The 17,129-nt window shown below is 41.0% G+C and overlaps 1 protein-coding gene across 3 annotated transcripts in view; it reads left to right on the top strand.

The window, feature by feature from the left end:
* The window catches only part of Cpq (carboxypeptidase Q), a 369,164-nt gene extending 353,956 nt beyond the window's left edge, over positions 1-15,208 (top strand). For all 3 annotated transcript variants that reach the window (XM_035449658.1, XM_027431533.2, XM_027431536.2), the window contains exon 8: positions 15,042-15,208. In XM_035449658.1, the coding sequence (XP_035305549.1) occupies positions 15,042-15,208 (167 nt within the window). The remainder of the gene's footprint in view (positions 1-15,041) is intronic.
* Positions 15,209-17,129: the final 1,921 nt, after the last annotated feature.

The following is a 17,129-nucleotide window of genomic DNA, read 5'->3' as shown; positions in this document are numbered from 1 at the left end:
TATATAAGCTAACCTGAGAAAAGTAAAGTTTGCCACTTGATCAGAATCCTGTCTTGTGGTCGTTCTTTCTGTGTCTCTTGTCCCCATTCCCTACCCCTGACTCTCTTGCCCCAGGTTGACGTCCTGCAGGTCGGGACATAACACAACAGCAGAAAGCTTATGCATCTACTGTTTGGAATTAAACAAGAACTAATTCAAGCATCATGTTCCATGTTGCCTGTAACTAGGCCTTCTTACCAGTTTAAGTAGTTGGTGAAGGAGTTTGGAGTTTCCCACTTATTGTCTAGAAGGCTAAAGGCTTCAGAGATAAGAGACAGGGAATCCTGGTATGATTCATCAACTCCAGAAATCATTTCTGGATCTGTAGCAGGTGACTCAAGCTCTTTTTTTTTTCCCACCACCTAGCTCATAACTCTGCAGCTTGACTGTGAATGATGGATCAGCTAAAGACAATGCAGCACTGGCCTCCTTGTAAGCACTGGTCCTTTTTAAAAGAACACATAGAAATGTATAAGTTGCTATTTATTTCACCACATAAATACCACACAAACAGCCAGAAAGATGTACTGTGATCTTATTTGGGATGGCTACTAAGAACACTCACTGTTTCTTAATTAGCAAGATTGTCCTAAAAATTAATTAATGAGGGTCAGCTGTTCATAGCATTAGGAATTTAGTTACATTTAAATGCTAAATTTGTATTTCAGATCTGCAGCCTCTCTTGGCTGACCTTGGGCCAGGATTTTTTTCATGACCACTAGCATTTAATGGACATTCTAAAGAACAAATGTTTTGCTTTAAGTGAAACATGTTTGCATTAAATGCATATTCATTTCATAGTTTTTTTCCCCATTGTATCCTTGTGTTCTTTTGTTTTGGAAGTCAGAGAGCTGTTCCCATTGAACACATTTACACCCTTGCTGCACAATGGGTTTTAGAGGACTCTACTTGCTGTAAAAATATTGCATCTCATTATCACAAAGTCAGTTAAAGGATAAACTGCCAGATGCCCAAGGAAACAAAAGGCTATTTGAATAAGTAAAAATAAATTATTTTAGAAAGGCTGAGCTAGCATTCACCTAGCTTTTCCCCATTGTAGACATCATTTTCTACCAGTAAGAGTTATTGTTTGAAGCTAATATTGTTAAGTAAATATTTCTATCCTTTCAGTTCTTTCTTCAGAAACTGATTTTGGAGAAACCTCACTAATATTTCATAAATTATCTAAGTAGTTTATCATCTTTCTGTATCCAACTATGTAGTTGGAATTTTCGGTCCCACCAGCCAGCTCCCAAAAAACTACATGGAGATTTCTTATTAACTATAAAAGCTCTGCCATAACTTAGGCTTGTTACTATCTAGCTCTTTCTATTCAAATTCACCCATTTCCATTAATCTGCGCATTGCCAAGTGGCCCGTGGCTTTACCTGTCCTTCAGCATGTCTTGCTCGCTCCCTCTCCTGGAGACCCTGCCTTTCTTCCTCCCAGTGTCCTCTGTGTCTGGCTGTCCTTCCCTTCCTATACCTCCTGACTAGCTAATGACCATTTAGCTTTTTTATTAAATGAATAAGAAGGTTCCTTGGCAAAGACACATCTTCACAGACTACAAAAAGATTATTCCACAACATAACTGTCCTACACAAAAGCATAGACATTCATTATGAATAAATCTACACTGGCACACAAAAAACAAGACTAGAAAATCAGAAGGATCTAAAGGCTCCCAGCCCAGCCCAGCTTTTCCCACCATTAGAGCCTCCTCTAAACTATCCATGAAACACCATCGTTCTCCTGAGCATGATACACATGTTCCTTAGTGGCCAAGTTTTTATTATAGGATAGAATTTGGGACCTGGGGAGATGGGTCAGTTGGTAAAGCACTTATTCAAGTGTGAAGACCTAGGTTGAAATCTGAAGAACCCATATAAAGGCTGGGCATGGTAGTATGCCTTTGTAATCCCAGTGTTCCTTCAGCAAGATGAGAATCCCTGGAAGCTCCAGGGTCAGCTAGCCTGTCAAGGGCAGCAGAGGACAGTAACAAGGTGAAAGGCAAGGACCACCACCTACATGCACACATGCACACAAAGACATTTTTAGTAGTATGATGTTGTACTATATTTATCTCCTATTGTTTGTCTTATAGCTCCTTGTGACCTTGACACCTGGAATACCTAAACTGTAAAAGGCTCACTTTGGCTTAGACTCTTTGTCCTTCCAGCCCTGGATTTGATTGTCCCAGAGGTATTCTGTGGGGAGCTAGAGAACCAAATTGACATCCTCCCTAAAATAATTAGATTTACATGCTTCAAAAGAATTTCATTTCTGTTTGTAGTCTAATGTAGCTTAACTCTTGTAAGCTGAATAACTCTAGTCCTGTTGGAGCCTCTTAAAAGAACTATGGTATATGTTACTTTTTTTATTTGAGCCTTCTTTTGCAACTGTAGGAGACTCACAAGATTATATAATTGGAATGGACTTGCCAACTTCTTAAGACTCACTCCAGTTGTAAATGCTACCAATCCTGCAGTGTTCAAAAAAAAAAATAACTGTTGCTTCTCTTCTTCTGTTACACCCACTTAGCTCCCCATTCACATCAAGACATCCCTTTTATCCAGAGGCCAAGAAAGGAACATGGGAAAGTCTGAAGACAGCTTGGGATACGTAATGAGTTCCAGCCCAGCTTAAGTTATGAGACTCAGTATCAAAACAAACAAACAAAAAACCACACTTCTTAATTCCATGGCAACACACCTTTTATCACTCCCTGGGCTTTAGAAGAGGTTCTTAAATAGGAAAAAGAAATAGTGCCCCTTTGTCTATAGCCATGTTTCCTCATTGTAGGTATTATTAAAATATTAACAAAGATACCCTCCTATAAAAACTATCTCTCTTTCCCCCATAGAGTAAATACTAGGTTTTCTAAACCCTGTCAGCTCAGCCATATGAAGTGAGAATCACCCATCAGGAGTTCTTAGATTCTGCCTTGTGACTGGCCTCAGTTTACTCTCAGCCACCCAGCTTCCAACCCCAGGATCAGACATCTAACAATGGCTGACAAGAGAGGGACTCAAGCCCAGGCATCTCCACGGCACTGCCAAATCCCTGCCGAGTTGTCTACCTTGTGGTTGGGAATCAGGTCACAATAAGCACATGTGTATAACTTGGTTAACTCCTACGATCCTGGCTGCCAACAAAGCAGGAGGTGGTCCTACAGAGATGGAGGAAAGAAAGCAAGTTCAAATGTTGCACTGGCTAAAAACTGCCTTCCAGTACGGAAGGGCTTTGTATCTTTATTTGTAACCAGAAATCAAAACATTTATCCATATGAACATAGTTACTCAAATCCATAATAACTGTAAAGCTTTCGTTGTAAATGCCACCCTGGAAACAATCATTAGAGTCTTCTCAGGTCCAGATATTCACTGAGTGTTCTTTCCTGCAATGTGCTCTATCAGGAAAAAAAAGCACAAGAATGAAATGAAACACAAAACCCTGTTAATCATGTTTTCTTAGCAAGAATCACTTTCCAGGTGTGTGGAGGATGGCAGGTCGGCGTTTACATCTGACTCACATCTGCTTAGATAGTAAAAGGCTGCATTAGACCGTGAAGGAAAAGTGGCCAGTAAATATGCCCGGACCAAGCAGGAAACAATAAATTAGGACTGATACATAATCATGAGTGAAAGCTCCCCATCCAAAGCAAGGACAATATTACTTTGTGTTAGAAAATGAGAGAGACAAAGTCAAAGAGATACAATTTTTGGTTTATAGCCATATTAGCCAAGACACTCAGACCTATAGAACTATGAAGTCAAAGACAGTGAGCCTTGTCGCAGGTAGCTGTCGAGGAAGTGCTAACTGTTATATACTCAGGCACATAAGCACATATAAATACATATATATGTGCATATTGCAGGTGTATTGATTCGTGTTTCTAAATCCTTCTGAACCATAGAATACCAACCACTACATACATGCTTCAAACGTGTGCAGGAGGGAGGGGTTGGTGTGGACAGGGTGATAAATGGATCAATAAATATAAGTGTGTTACACGGTAAGGCGACCACTGGTAGTAATTACATAGACCTTAAAAGAACGGATATCGGATGTGTCACCATGAAGAAATGAAAAAAAAAAAAAAAAACGGCTGGGAATGTAGACATGTTTAAATTAACCTGATTTAAATATTGCACAGGGATATATTGTTGGAACATCTCACTGCACCCCATTGTTTTATATAGCTTTTATTGTTGGTGCACCAGTTTTTAAAGATTAGTTTTAAAATGCTGTTAAGATGATTCAGAGTAGAGGACATCATGAGGGGCCAGAGGCAGGGTGGACTTCAGATGGATGAGAAATCCCAGGAGAATTGGCAGGCCTGCCCAAGATGAGAGACAACAGACTCACCCTTCCTTGCTTCCAAGATCAGACAAGATCAGGTGTTTTAGGTTGGGATGGCCACAAGGGACATCCACTTTCTGACAAATGGCCCCAGGCCATCTGAGCCTACTTTATGAGTGTAATTCTCCTACATGATCCAGGATAACCTCCCCATTCAGATTTCTAACCCCTTGTCATAAGGTCAAAATGGGCCTGTGTGGGGGTGGGGGGTGGGGAGTGGGAACCAGGGCAGCAAGTGGACTGAGTCACACCAGTCAAATTCCCAGAGAGGGGAAAAGAACTGATTTCCTGAGACAAGGCAGTGAGATTAGGTACGTGGTAAGGATTTTAAATCAGAGAGACCCGAGTTTGACTCCTGTCTTTCGACCAGTTGCGACTCTACGACTTTAGACAAATATGATGTCTATTTTCTATCTGGTGCTGTTATTGATGTCCCATTGCTCGTGGTGTCGCTGCAAGAATTAAACGAGATGATTTCCAAAGAGCTCCAGCCACACAAGAAGTTATCCTTGTCACTTCCCCATTGGAATCTGTTGCTGTGTGGTAGTGTTTAGTCTTACAGTACTAAGATGACCAGTACTTTTAGTATTAGTCCTGCTGCAGCCATCCAGTTCCTCAGTTTTATGGGAGATGGCTCCGTCCACACAGTTCAGCCACCCTGTGATTTAGAGGTCACCTGGAGGGTCAGTGCTGACCTCAATTTATGTGCTCAGACTTGTGCTGCATTTTCCAAAACCTGGAAGTTCCAAAGACTTAATGGTACACCTGGAAACTTTTAGAATAAGCTTGGAGATCCTTGAGTAAGCTGAAAGTTTATAAACTCAAATTGTAATAATTTCAATGGAGTTTGGATTGGGGGTCTTTTTTTCTTTCCTACTCTGTCTTTTGTTTTCTTTTTCTTTTTTCTTCCCCTGTGAGCTGTTTTCTCTTCTGAGAAGCTATGGGTTAGGAAGCTATTAATTAACTACTCTTGATTCTAATTTTCAGAAAGATTTAATAGGGATTAAACTGCCTCCTTGAAAAGAGAGATTAAATGCCTGCAGATTCTATGAATTGACTTTCTAATTGTTTTGGCAATAATGTTTTTCTCACATGATAATGTGGCTGAAAAAAATAATAATTTTAATTAAATTTCAAATGTATTTTTAGCACTTTATGGATCCTAAGGAGACTGTTTCCTTTTAGGGAATCTATTAAGAACATAACATTCTTCTCTAACCCCATAATTATTATGATCAGGGGAAAGCCTGTAATGCATTCCATTGCAATTAAATCGTGTGCCCCAGACTGTTTGAGATTTGTTTACAGAGGAGAAATAGATTTTCCACAGCTGCTCGCCTGTGTGAGCAGCCTTCACACAGCACCGAAGCAGCCTTGTATTCACTAAAATAACACACTTGAATTTGAACTTCAGAGCTCGACTATTTTTCCAAAAGTCCTCATCACATAAATGGCTTCATTTTTAGTTCATGAAAACCCATCAATCACATAGGTATGAGAGACGGCACACAAGCAGGTGCTATGTGAATCTCTGTGTATTTGCCCACCCATATCTTTAGGAATTAGCCAGTGTTCCTTCTTGTTCTGACAGCCTGTACACGCCGTGGTCATTGTCACCACTCTGTCCCTGTGGGGAATGCAATACCCTGTGAACAGCATGGGGCAGACTGGGTATCTCCTGAGATAGTCAGACTAGTCATCACCCAAACTCACAGCTGGAAAATACTTTATGTGAGATGAGTGTTTACAAAAAAAAAGAAAAGACTCAGGAATGGAAAAGGAGGAAGAGGGAGAAAAATTACTCAAATCGGGGTCAAGACAATGTCACATAGAACAGATTTTGTGGTCTAACTTTGCCATCACTATGAATAATCATCAGAACTTTGATTGATTAAATTAGGATTTTAAATCCACCAACTGGCATTTAATTGATCCTGATGCTATGGGTATGTTGGACTTTCTGAATGTCTATAACAGCCGTAATAAAGGCTTAATTGAGTACTTGCTAATCCTCAGCAGCTTCTTGAAGGTTAGCTATCAGCCTGATTTTATGATTGAGGACCACTAAAGTGGAATGGCCTTGCAGGAGACTTTCAAAGTCACCCAGTTTCTCATTCCTCAGAAGAGACTGAATTTGAACCCAGGCCTGTCTTGCTCTGTTCCCTCAGCTATCTCTCTCCCTTCTCTCTGGCTGACACTGTTACCTCCCAAATCTCCCTTGAAAATACTCGCCAACAATGAAAGGCCTCTCGGAATGCTGTAGCTTGTTTCCAGGGGAGAATACTGCACCTTAAAGCAAACTCCTAGCAGCTTTCCATTTCTAAAGAGCATTTGATGGTTCCCTGTTCAGAGCTCATATACCTGTCAAAAGAGACCATGCAATTACCCCTAGGGACAGCTAGCATGTGCCCACTCTTCTCTGAAATTGAAATGCAGGCACTCCCTCTGTGCTAGTCTGTTAGTTCGGTGGCTGTCGCTGATAAAATGTCTCCTTGGAATTACAGAGACAAAGCTCTGGGGCTGCCAATGGGCCTTCTCATGGCTCCTGTGGATATCAGAGTGTCTGGTGGTGATAGGCAAGTTTCTGGGTTGTTTTTCGTTTGCATAATGTCCATGGGAACTCAGATGATGGAGGAGGAAATGCCTTCCTTAAGTCACAGGCTCTAAAGGGAGGCAGCCAGACATCAGCCGCCTGGCAGTCAGAGACACAGAGGGACTTTTGGAAGCCTGAAAAGGACATCCATCCATCACAATATGCCTTGTCTTTGTTTTTCCAATATGGAATTTGAATCCCTTTTCTATCAGGCAACTTGCAGTGTTCTCAAGCCCCGTGTGGAATCAACCGGGTCCCAAATAATCATGCTTTGCTGGAAATGAATGTCCCCGACTCTTTCCCAATTCATCTTCCATCCACTCTTGGTAACTCCCATTTTATGAACTTCTTAACTCTCTCCTCTCTCTCTCTCTCTGTGTGTGTGTGTGTGTGTGTGTGTGTGTGTGTGTGTGTGTGTGTGTGTGTGTGTCTGGAATCTAGAGAGTGTGTGCTCTCCAAATAATTTAAACTGTCACAGTTGTATAAAGACACAGCTACTGCCAGAGAAAACATAGCAGATTTGACTTTCCTGGGTGTGCCATGAGCTCGTGGTTTCAAATGGACTCTGCCCTTTTATTTCAGTCCCATGCCTCCCTGAGAATTTCAGAGGACAAGAAATTTCCATCTAGTCACTGCCTCCCCCCCTCCCCACCACACTCAAGCGCTCTCCTTGCCTTTGTAATCTCTGGAGTCACCCACCACCTGGTTTGAGGGTGTCCCGAGATGAAGCTGTAGTTGCCCACTGTCCTGGTCATTAGCTGGATGAGTCTCTACACTTAGGGGCTCCACCAGCCCACTTTCAGGGCCTGCCATTGCCAGTTGCCCATTTTATCTGCCATTTATTAACCCGGTTTGTCTCACATCACCCAAATCAAAACGTTCACATGTTCTATGCACTTGGAATCCCTGTTTCCACTGCTATCCATTGGCGTCATGAGGACCTGTGCTGGAAATCCTCCTTTGTCAATTCACATCCCTTCTCATCTTTCTCTAACCTGCAGTGAGTCCTGGGTGAACTGCGGTGGGCTCTGCTAATAAATCTCTTTGCCTTCTATTATTGGGGAACCCAGAAGAGTTTTTTGTGAGGCATGAGCTAGAGACTGAGACCCAGGCTTACAAACAATCGTAGCTCATCTCTGTTTTCCCTAACACTGTCTCTTAATTCCTTCCAATCCCATCCTTCCTTCCTTTCTTCCTTCCTTCCTTCCACCCTTCCATCCTTCCTTCCTCCCTCCCTCCTTCCCTCCTTCCCTTTTAGGCCTAAGGTTGGCAAAGGCTCTCCACTGTGGCTAGTTCTGGCTAGTTTGATCTGTTATTTATTTAACCCGAAACCTTCTTTATAAGTAATCTCTTCTATAAATTCTCCAAGCTGCCTTGCTGTTAAGTCCCATATTTTCCTACAAGGGCTGATACATCACCCTCTAGGCTGATTTGCTCATAAAATTAGCTTCTATTCATTCAATAAGTAGATACATTTCCATCTTGTATTTGGTGCTGTGTTGTAGGCACTGGCAAAGGAATGGGTATGAAAATAGGGGCTCTGACTCTGGGGAGTTTCCAATGGGTCATGGAAAAGGTGCAAATGCAGTTAAATAATGGTGATGATGATGATGATGAGTGAGGAGAAGACCCAACATAAGGACCCTGCCATCCAGTGACATCCCAGCTGCCGTTATAACTCATGAACACATCCTCCCCTTCTTCAGAACTTGTTTTTAGGTGTTAGAAATTAAGTTCCTTCTACCTTGACGTTAGCCTATTGCCTAGAATGTTATGAGGTTTCAATAAACACGTCCCCAGTTCATTTGGACTGAACCTTCGGAAAATTGATGGACCTCAGCTCCAGCCTGCCCACTACAAGTTTTATGTTTTCAGGCTGGAGGATGATGAGATCATCCCCTTTCTGGGTCCTGGGTGAACAGACAACATGCTTTGCTGGCTCAGAGAGAAAGTCACTGTACAGGAAAAAAAAATCATTTATTGAAGAGTTTGATAACTACAGCCAGTTAACACACATTGTTTGATACTTGCCAGTAGGCATAAGAGCCATTCAATCTCTGGGTGTAGATGAATTTTTCCCCCAGTGTTTTTTCTCTTTCCTGGCTCTCCTGCATTACATTTAGTAGAACCATGGTTAAATTTGGTATGGGAAACCTTAACTTCACTTCAGAGCAAGGGGGTTAGGAAAATAGGTAGAATATATCTTTCACTGAAGTTTTAAAACTTAGACCATCATGAAGAAAATCAGTCCTAGGCAATAGAGGTCTCAGGGACAGTTGTGACACCCAACTTATGGGCAGGAAGTAGGAGGGTGCCGTCTATGTGGTTCTCCTAAGTTCATAATCATTCCTCCATGTAATTATTGGATCAAACAACCATTATCCAGAGGTGGTGTAAGGAAATTCATAGCGGTAAGAAATGGCCCTATAATGAGATTGATGACTACCTTGGTTACCATTCCTAGAGCCTTCATCCAGTAGCTCATCAAAGCAGAAATAGGCACCCACAGCTAAACACTGAGCCATACTCCTGGAATCCAGTTGCAGAGAGGGAGGAGGGATTAGCAAAGGAGCCAAGATGGTGCTGGAGAAAACAGCAGAAACAGTTGATCTGACCTAGTAAGAGCACAGACACCCTAGGAGTAAAGCTAGGGAAACAGCGTTGGACCAAACCAAGCCCTCTGAATGCGGGTGCCAGCTAGGAAGCCAGGGCAGTCTCTGGGCCTCTAACAGTGGAGCCAGTCTTTATCCCTAGAGCACAAATGGACATTGGGAGCTCATTCCCTGTGGAGGGATCCTATTGCAGCCCAGATGCAGGAAGGAGGGCCTGGGCCCTCCCCCAAATGATGTGATGAACCTTGATGAACCCCCAGCAAAGGGCCTCACTGTTCCTGGGGAGTGGGTGGGGAGCATGGGGGGGATGGTTATGTAAGTAAGAGTGCTTCTAAAAGAAATAAAAACAAATATTAAAAGATTTTTAAAAAGAAATGCAGAATGAGAATCAGCAACGCTAAGATGGGACCCAGCCTTTGCCTGCCCATCCCCTAGGGCACGGGTTCTCAGGACCAGAGTAAAGCATTTAGCCTCCAAGTGCTTGGGTAATATAAGGCACTAACTTTATGGTCATTAAATAAATATGTGGCTCAACAAAAATAAAGCAGATAGCTTTCAGACAAGGTAGTGGGCAGAGCAAGAGAGGAGGGAAGAAAACTTAACCCTGAAGGGGACAAGCAAGAAGTGGGAGAAAGAAACCCAGAAAACACAAGCTACAGATAGCTAAAACCCAGGTGGTATAAGCAAATGGAATTGGAAAATAACCACGACTTGCAAAAATGGATTATAATCTCCTGCTAAAACTCAAATACTCCTAGGCTAAATTTCAAAAACTTTCATTAGAGAAAACACTGAGAATATAAGGACAGGGGGCATAAAATGATGTGGGAAGGCCGGCAGGGTAGTGTTGGGCATCTGGACCGCCTTAAACACAGAAGAAGCTGGGTTAAATGTGGAAGAGTTACAAATCCTATCTCAGTAACCATGAGAGACGTTGCATTATTACTTAACATTTCTATTATTAAAAAAATGAAGACATGTGTATTGCTACACATGAAGAGGATAACCACAAATCAATAAAAGTTCAATCTACCAGGCAGATAGAATTCTGAATTCGTGTATTCCTAGGAGCATAACTTTGAAATGTATTGAAAGGCATTTCTGAAGCTATGGAATAGCTATGAAATAGAAAACACACTAAAAAATCATAAACGGACATTTTTGTCTATACTCCCCAACTTATAGATCAGATGCATAACAAGTCAACAAAGAGTTAAAAGTTTGGAGAACACAACCCATACACCAGATCTGGAGACACGCCCAGCAGACTGGACACACATCTTCATAAATGCTTATGAAGGGAGACATAATAGTAGGCTGTGGAGCAAATCACAACAAAATTCCAAGAATTTGTACCATATAACCCACATTATATGATAGCTATATTAGAAATTGATAGTAAAAATTAAACAAGGAAACCCCACATTTTGGAAATTAGGAATATTCATTATAAAACATAAGTTGATGACAAGGTCAACCTGGAAATTAACAAAGCACTTAAAACTGAGCAGTCATGAACATTCTAATCAGAATTGGTTAGAAGGCTAAGATTATAGTCTGGGTGAGTATGCCGGAGTCAAAGGGAATTTGCAAAGTAATAAACCAGACATTTAACTCAAGAAGACAAACCAAAGAAAGAAAGGGAAAGATAAATCTAACAGCAAAATCCAGTAGAAGAAAAACTACTAGATAATAGAAAGTATCCCCAAACCTCCAACTTGTCTTTCTTTTTCTTTAAAGACAACAAAAATGACAAATTGCTGGCAAGAGAGGAGACAATGATCAGCTACACCAGATGCAAAGGAAGAGACATCACTGTAGAATGGATGATGTTACTGAAGTAGAGAGGATATTATCGACAGATTCTCACTGATTATTTTGAAGATTGGTCAAAGCCCACATATTCCTAGAAAATGAATTCCCAAAGATAATCAGAAAGAAACATAAAACCTAAATAGCTCAGTAGCCATAAAAGAAATTGAATCATTAGTTAACATTTTTATCATAAAGACTTAGGTGGCTTTATAAAAAGTCCTGAGTAAATTGGGAGCATGGAAAGAGAGAGGGGAGGGGGAAGAAATGAAGAAATCAGGAAGGTCAAGTTGGGGGGAGAGCAGGGAAAAGGACACCTTGAAAGAGAGAGCCTTTATGGGCTTAACAAGAAACCTGGCACTAAGGAAATTCCAGGAATCCACAAGGAAGATCCCAACTAAGAATCTAAGCAATAGTGGAGAGGCTGCCTTAAATGCCCTTCCCCGATAATGAAAATGATGACTACCTTATATGCCATCCTAGAGCCTTCATCCAGTAGCTGATGGAAGCAGAAGCAGAGATCCACAGCTAAACACTGAGCCAAGCTCCTGGAATCCAGTTGTAGAGAGGGAAGAGTGATAGGCAAAGGGGTCGAGACCATACTGGGGAAACCCACAGAAATAGCTGGCCTCAGTAAGCAGGAGCTCTAGACTCTGTCTAGATTGACAGCTGGAGAACCTGCATAAAATCGAACTAGGACCCTTGAATGTGGTGTCAGTTGGGAGGCCTAGGCAGTCTATGGGGCCTCTGTCAATGGAACCAGTATTTATCCCTAGTGAACAAATGGGCTTTGGGAGCCTGTTCCCTATGAGGGATACTCTCTCAGCCTAAATACAGGGGGAGGGCCTGGGTCCTGCCCCAAAAGATGTGACAGACTTTGATGATCCCCCATGGGAGGGAGGCCTCACCCTCCCTGAGAAGGGGATGGGGGGTGGGATGGGGGGGTGGGAGGACAGGAAAGAGAGGGAACTGGGATTGGTATGTAAAATAAGATTGTTTCTAATTTAAATAAAAAAATAATAAAGAAAAAGTCCTATAAAATAACCAGGAGAGAATCCATAGCTATTATTGCAAGCTAGTACAGAAAATAGACAAACAAATAAATAAATCTAACTCCATCTGATGACTGTGTTGTGGTTTACTATTTAAGCTGGATAGCCACAAACAGAAAAAGCAACTTTTACTACAATAGAGCCCATTAAAGAAAGAAAACAAGCAAAACATGGAGGAGACTGTGTTATGAATTGTTTTAACTTTTACTTCATGTGTATGGATATTTTGCCTACATGTGTTTCTCTGCACCATGTGCATTCCTGGCGCCTGTGGAGACCAGAATTGGACTTAGGAGTCTGGAACTGGGGACATAGACAGTTGCGAGCCACCATGTGTTAGGAATTAACCTCTGGAGAAGCAGCCAGCGCAATGAGCTGCTGAGCCATCTCTCCAGCTCCTGTGCTATAGAATCCGAAAGATGTTACAAAAGACTCAAATAGAAATAAATCATCTTAACATTTCCGTGGGGAAAAAAAAAAACCCACAATATCCTGACAAAAAGATGTAAATCTTTGTGTTTTCATATATTCCTCAAATTAATATGTGGATTGATATAATTCTGGGAAAAATCTAAAAATAATTTTCTAAAATATTAAAGTGATTTGAATATTATCTGGACGTCAATATAGTTAAGAATAACCAAAACACTTCTTGGGAGGGAAGAAGGGGGAAGGGGGGGTAAACCAGTCTTCCCAGATTTCAAGGACTAGAAAGCAACACCACCTGCCATGGGTTGCGTTAACATGGGGGTCAACAAAGAGATCACAGAGACAGACTTATCCCCAAGCAAGCCTCTACATCCAAGAAAATTTGGTATATGAGAATATTGATGCTGCAGACTAATGCGCAAGAGTGTGCATTAATAAATTTTTCCAGACAGCTAAAAAATAAAAAACAGAAACCTACCTCACGTACTGCAGAAAAATCAATTCTAATTCTAGATGTGTGGAAACATTAACAATGAAAATGAAAGCTTTAAAATTTCAGAACACAGGAGGACAATTTTACAGTTTTAAGGGAGGTGAAGCATCACTGAATGAAACAATGCATAGCGCCAATCACAAGTGAGAAGTTTCGAAAATCTGGAAAGCAAGAACATCGAAAGCAAGAACAGGGCTGGAGAGATGGCTCAGAGGTTAAGAGCACGACTGTTCTTCCAGAGGTCCTGAGTTCAATTCTCAGCAACCACATGGTGGCTCACAACCATCCGTTATGAGATCTAGTGTGCAGATAGACATGGAAGCAGAATGTTGTATATATAACAAATAAATAAAATCTTTAAAAAAAAAGCAAGAACATGTATTCAGAGAGAAAACTGAGTCACAAACTGGGAAATTATGTATGTGAACAATACCAACAGAAGACTAGTACCAATCTGCCACACAACAACAAAAAACAAAAAAAAAATCCAAAATTTCATATAGGAACATATATTCAATCTCATTAGTAACTTGAAAAATTAAAAAGGAGGTGATGTTTGACACTCACCGGAATAGCAAATATGTTCTGGCAATAGCCAACTGTTGGAGAACACATGAATCAAAGGAAGGTTCGTTTGCTGACCATGGCCATGTAAGTTAAAAGGAAAACATTTGGAATTGGATAATAAAATTAACCACACACGCTCTGTCTCACAGCCTATTGCACTCCAACATCCCAGCCCCATAGAAGGTCGATAGTTGCATGTAATTACAGAAACCCGGAAAGGAAAATGAATAGATTAATAAAATGAGATAGGATACAACAAATTAAAAAGGAGTATACTGCAATGCAGGGTAACAGTTAAACCTTACGGGCATCTGAGTGAAAAGGCAAGAAGCATATGTTTAGAATGATAGAGTTTTGGCCACAGTGAGTGTGTATGTCTGTGTGTACACAAAGGTGTCTGTGATAAACTACAGCAGAAACAAGAAGTGATCAGCACTTGAACCAGACAGGACTGTGACTCCTAGTTGGGCGGGGAGCTGGGGGTGGTAGAGCAGAGAACTACAATGAGAAGAGTGAAGGCGTGGCCTCCTTGAGTACCGGAAACTGCCTTTTTGGGTTGAATGACTGACATGTCCTCTTCGTGACATCACCTTAGTCCTGCATACATAGGCTCTCTGCAGTCTTCTCTGTGTGTCATGCATTCCAAAATACAACAATCAGCCCGAGACTGCCAGATGTTTCAGAACTGCAACTAGACCTCCGTCCAAGTAGGTGTGGAAGGATGGATTAGACAGGATGTTTCTCCGAGCTCTGATTGGAGGCTGAAACCAGGGCTTCTTTTTTTTTTGTTCCTTGCCGCTCAGATTTCTCGTCTACTCTTAATGCAGTGTTAGCCGCACTTCCCCAAGTCTTTTGTCAGCAAAGTTAAGGCATTCCTAGAACTCTCCCACAGCCAGACACATAAGTCTAAGTGGTCAGAGTAACGCGATGTAGCTATTTCTTCCTTCAAGACGGCCTCGGGGAACAATTGCTTTACCACTTGAGTTAGTAGGGGCGGCAGCGGACTAAAAGGATGTGAGAGGTAGCGATGGTTTCTGAACAACTACTCAGCGATACTTGTCAATTCTCCTTCTTCTCCCCAGGAGCCAGCCTACGTGATGATGACTTATACAAATACTTCTCCTTCCATCATACCAACGGAGACACCATGACTGTCATGGATCCAAAGCAGATGAATGTCGCTGCTGCTGTTTGGGCTGTGGTTGCTTATGTGGTTGCAGACATGGAGGAAATGCTGCCCAGGTCCTGAGGAGAATAAGAAGGAAGGCCCTTGTTCTCTTTAGCTGGGAATCCTGGCTTTACCTCGTCAAGAAACCCGTCTTCACAAAACAGTGTTATGCACTTCATTCCAGGGCACAGCTTTCTTCATACCTTCTGTTAATCATCTCTTCTGATAATTTCTTACCTGTTTCTACAATACAGGCATAATCCTCACCACTCCACAGAATCAGCACGCTGTAGGCAATCATGATTAAGGCATCTCTTTATACCACTTTGAAGACATATTGTTTCCCATTTGAAAATAAATCTTTGAAAAGCCTCTGATTTTTGCATATTCATTTATAAACATTAAATTAAATATAATGGGACCAATTTGTGGTTTATATTATGGAGAGAGCAAAAAAATTATAGAATCTTAATATTTTAATTGGATACATGAAGAGATTTGTCTGTCTAGTTGGCACATTTCAGATTATACATTTTAATGAAACATGGAGATTTCAAATTGGTAAGAAAAGAAAGAAATACATCCGCATTTAGAAAACAATCCTCTCTATATACTCTAGAACCTTCTAAAGATGGGTGCAGGGAACTGTCACTAAGTAAATGATAATACCATTTAACATGTATATTTTGTATATTCAGCTTCTCAGAAGACATGTTTTACAGTCACTTTACTGAGGTTGAAATCCAGATAGACCAAATAATATTCACAAAATTCCCCAGAGGAAAGACTGATTCTCAATGCTACTGTTCTTCCTTATACAATGTCTAGTATTCAAGTAGTGACTAAAGAATTACAAAACACAGCAGGGTATGATGGGACACACTGATAACTCCAACATATGAGAGGCTGGGGATGGAACATCAAGAGTTCAAGACCAGCCTGAACTTCATGAAAACACCCTGTGTCAAAAGCAAAGAAAAACAAAAACAAAACAACAAAAAGCAAAAACTCCCCAAACACAGAAGGGGAAAAGAAAACCTACTATCAAGCAATAAACAAGAGAGTTTACCATACAATCATAGATATGTTAATGTTGAGAATTCAATGAAATTAATTCACACACAGAAGTGAATTGCACAAAAAGGATAGAATAGAAATAAAAGTATTAAAAAAAATACAATGTCAGAGGGTTTTTTTTTTGGCTTTTGTGGTGTGCTGTCGTTTTGTTTTTGTTTTTGTTTTGTTTTGTTTTGTTTTTCTAAGACAAGGTCATTGCTCAACAGCAGATAGACTGAACAAGGCCAGGGAAAGAACTGATGAGCTTAAATATAGATCAATAAAAATTATCTAAACTGAAAAGGTAAGCTGCTAAAAACAAACATCAGAATGGATCATCTAAGGACTATGGCAGAATCTCAAAAGGTCTAATAGACTGTAATGTAATTGAATTGTCAGAAGGAGAAAATAAAGCATCCATCTTGTTAATGCTCATAAGGATTGAAACACTGAAGGATAGAGAATGAGCTTTCCTTTCTGGCAATTTTATCCTGAAGATTTTAAATATTATATCCACGGGAAGCAGTACAGTGTCTTTGGGTTCAGAGTGGGCTTTTTCTCTTGCCTTAGCTGATCCTCAAAACCAGAGTTAGAGTGCCATATGCTCATGGTAACACAAAGCTTCCACTGAGTCAATCCTTTCTGTACATCCAGAAAGCAAAGCCAATGGACAATGGAGGCTGAGTTTGGAAAAGAGTTTGTTATAGACCCATAGGGTCCTTCAGAGAGGAGGTAGATCCTTGGACAGCTGCAGAGAGACCCTGGAAATGAGATACTATTAAATAGTAAGTCTGGGATTGAGTTATTACAGAAACCAGGATGGGGCAAGATGAAGATGACTGGTTAGTCCATTTGCCCCAACCACAAGGGCCAAATGTCCAACTATCTCTTCTCAGTTTCAACATGTCTTCAAGTGCAGATTCAAGTGCTTGTTTAAGGAAAGATA

Source organism: Cricetulus griseus, chromosome 10 (genome assembly GCF_003668045.3).
Source record: "Cricetulus griseus strain 17A/GY chromosome 10, alternate assembly CriGri-PICRH-1.0, whole genome shotgun sequence".
In the NCBI taxonomy this organism is placed as follows: domain Eukaryota; kingdom Metazoa; phylum Chordata; class Mammalia; order Rodentia; family Cricetidae; genus Cricetulus; species Cricetulus griseus.
Note: the sequence above shows the minus strand (reverse complement) of the source record. Positions and strands in the feature narration are given on the sequence as shown.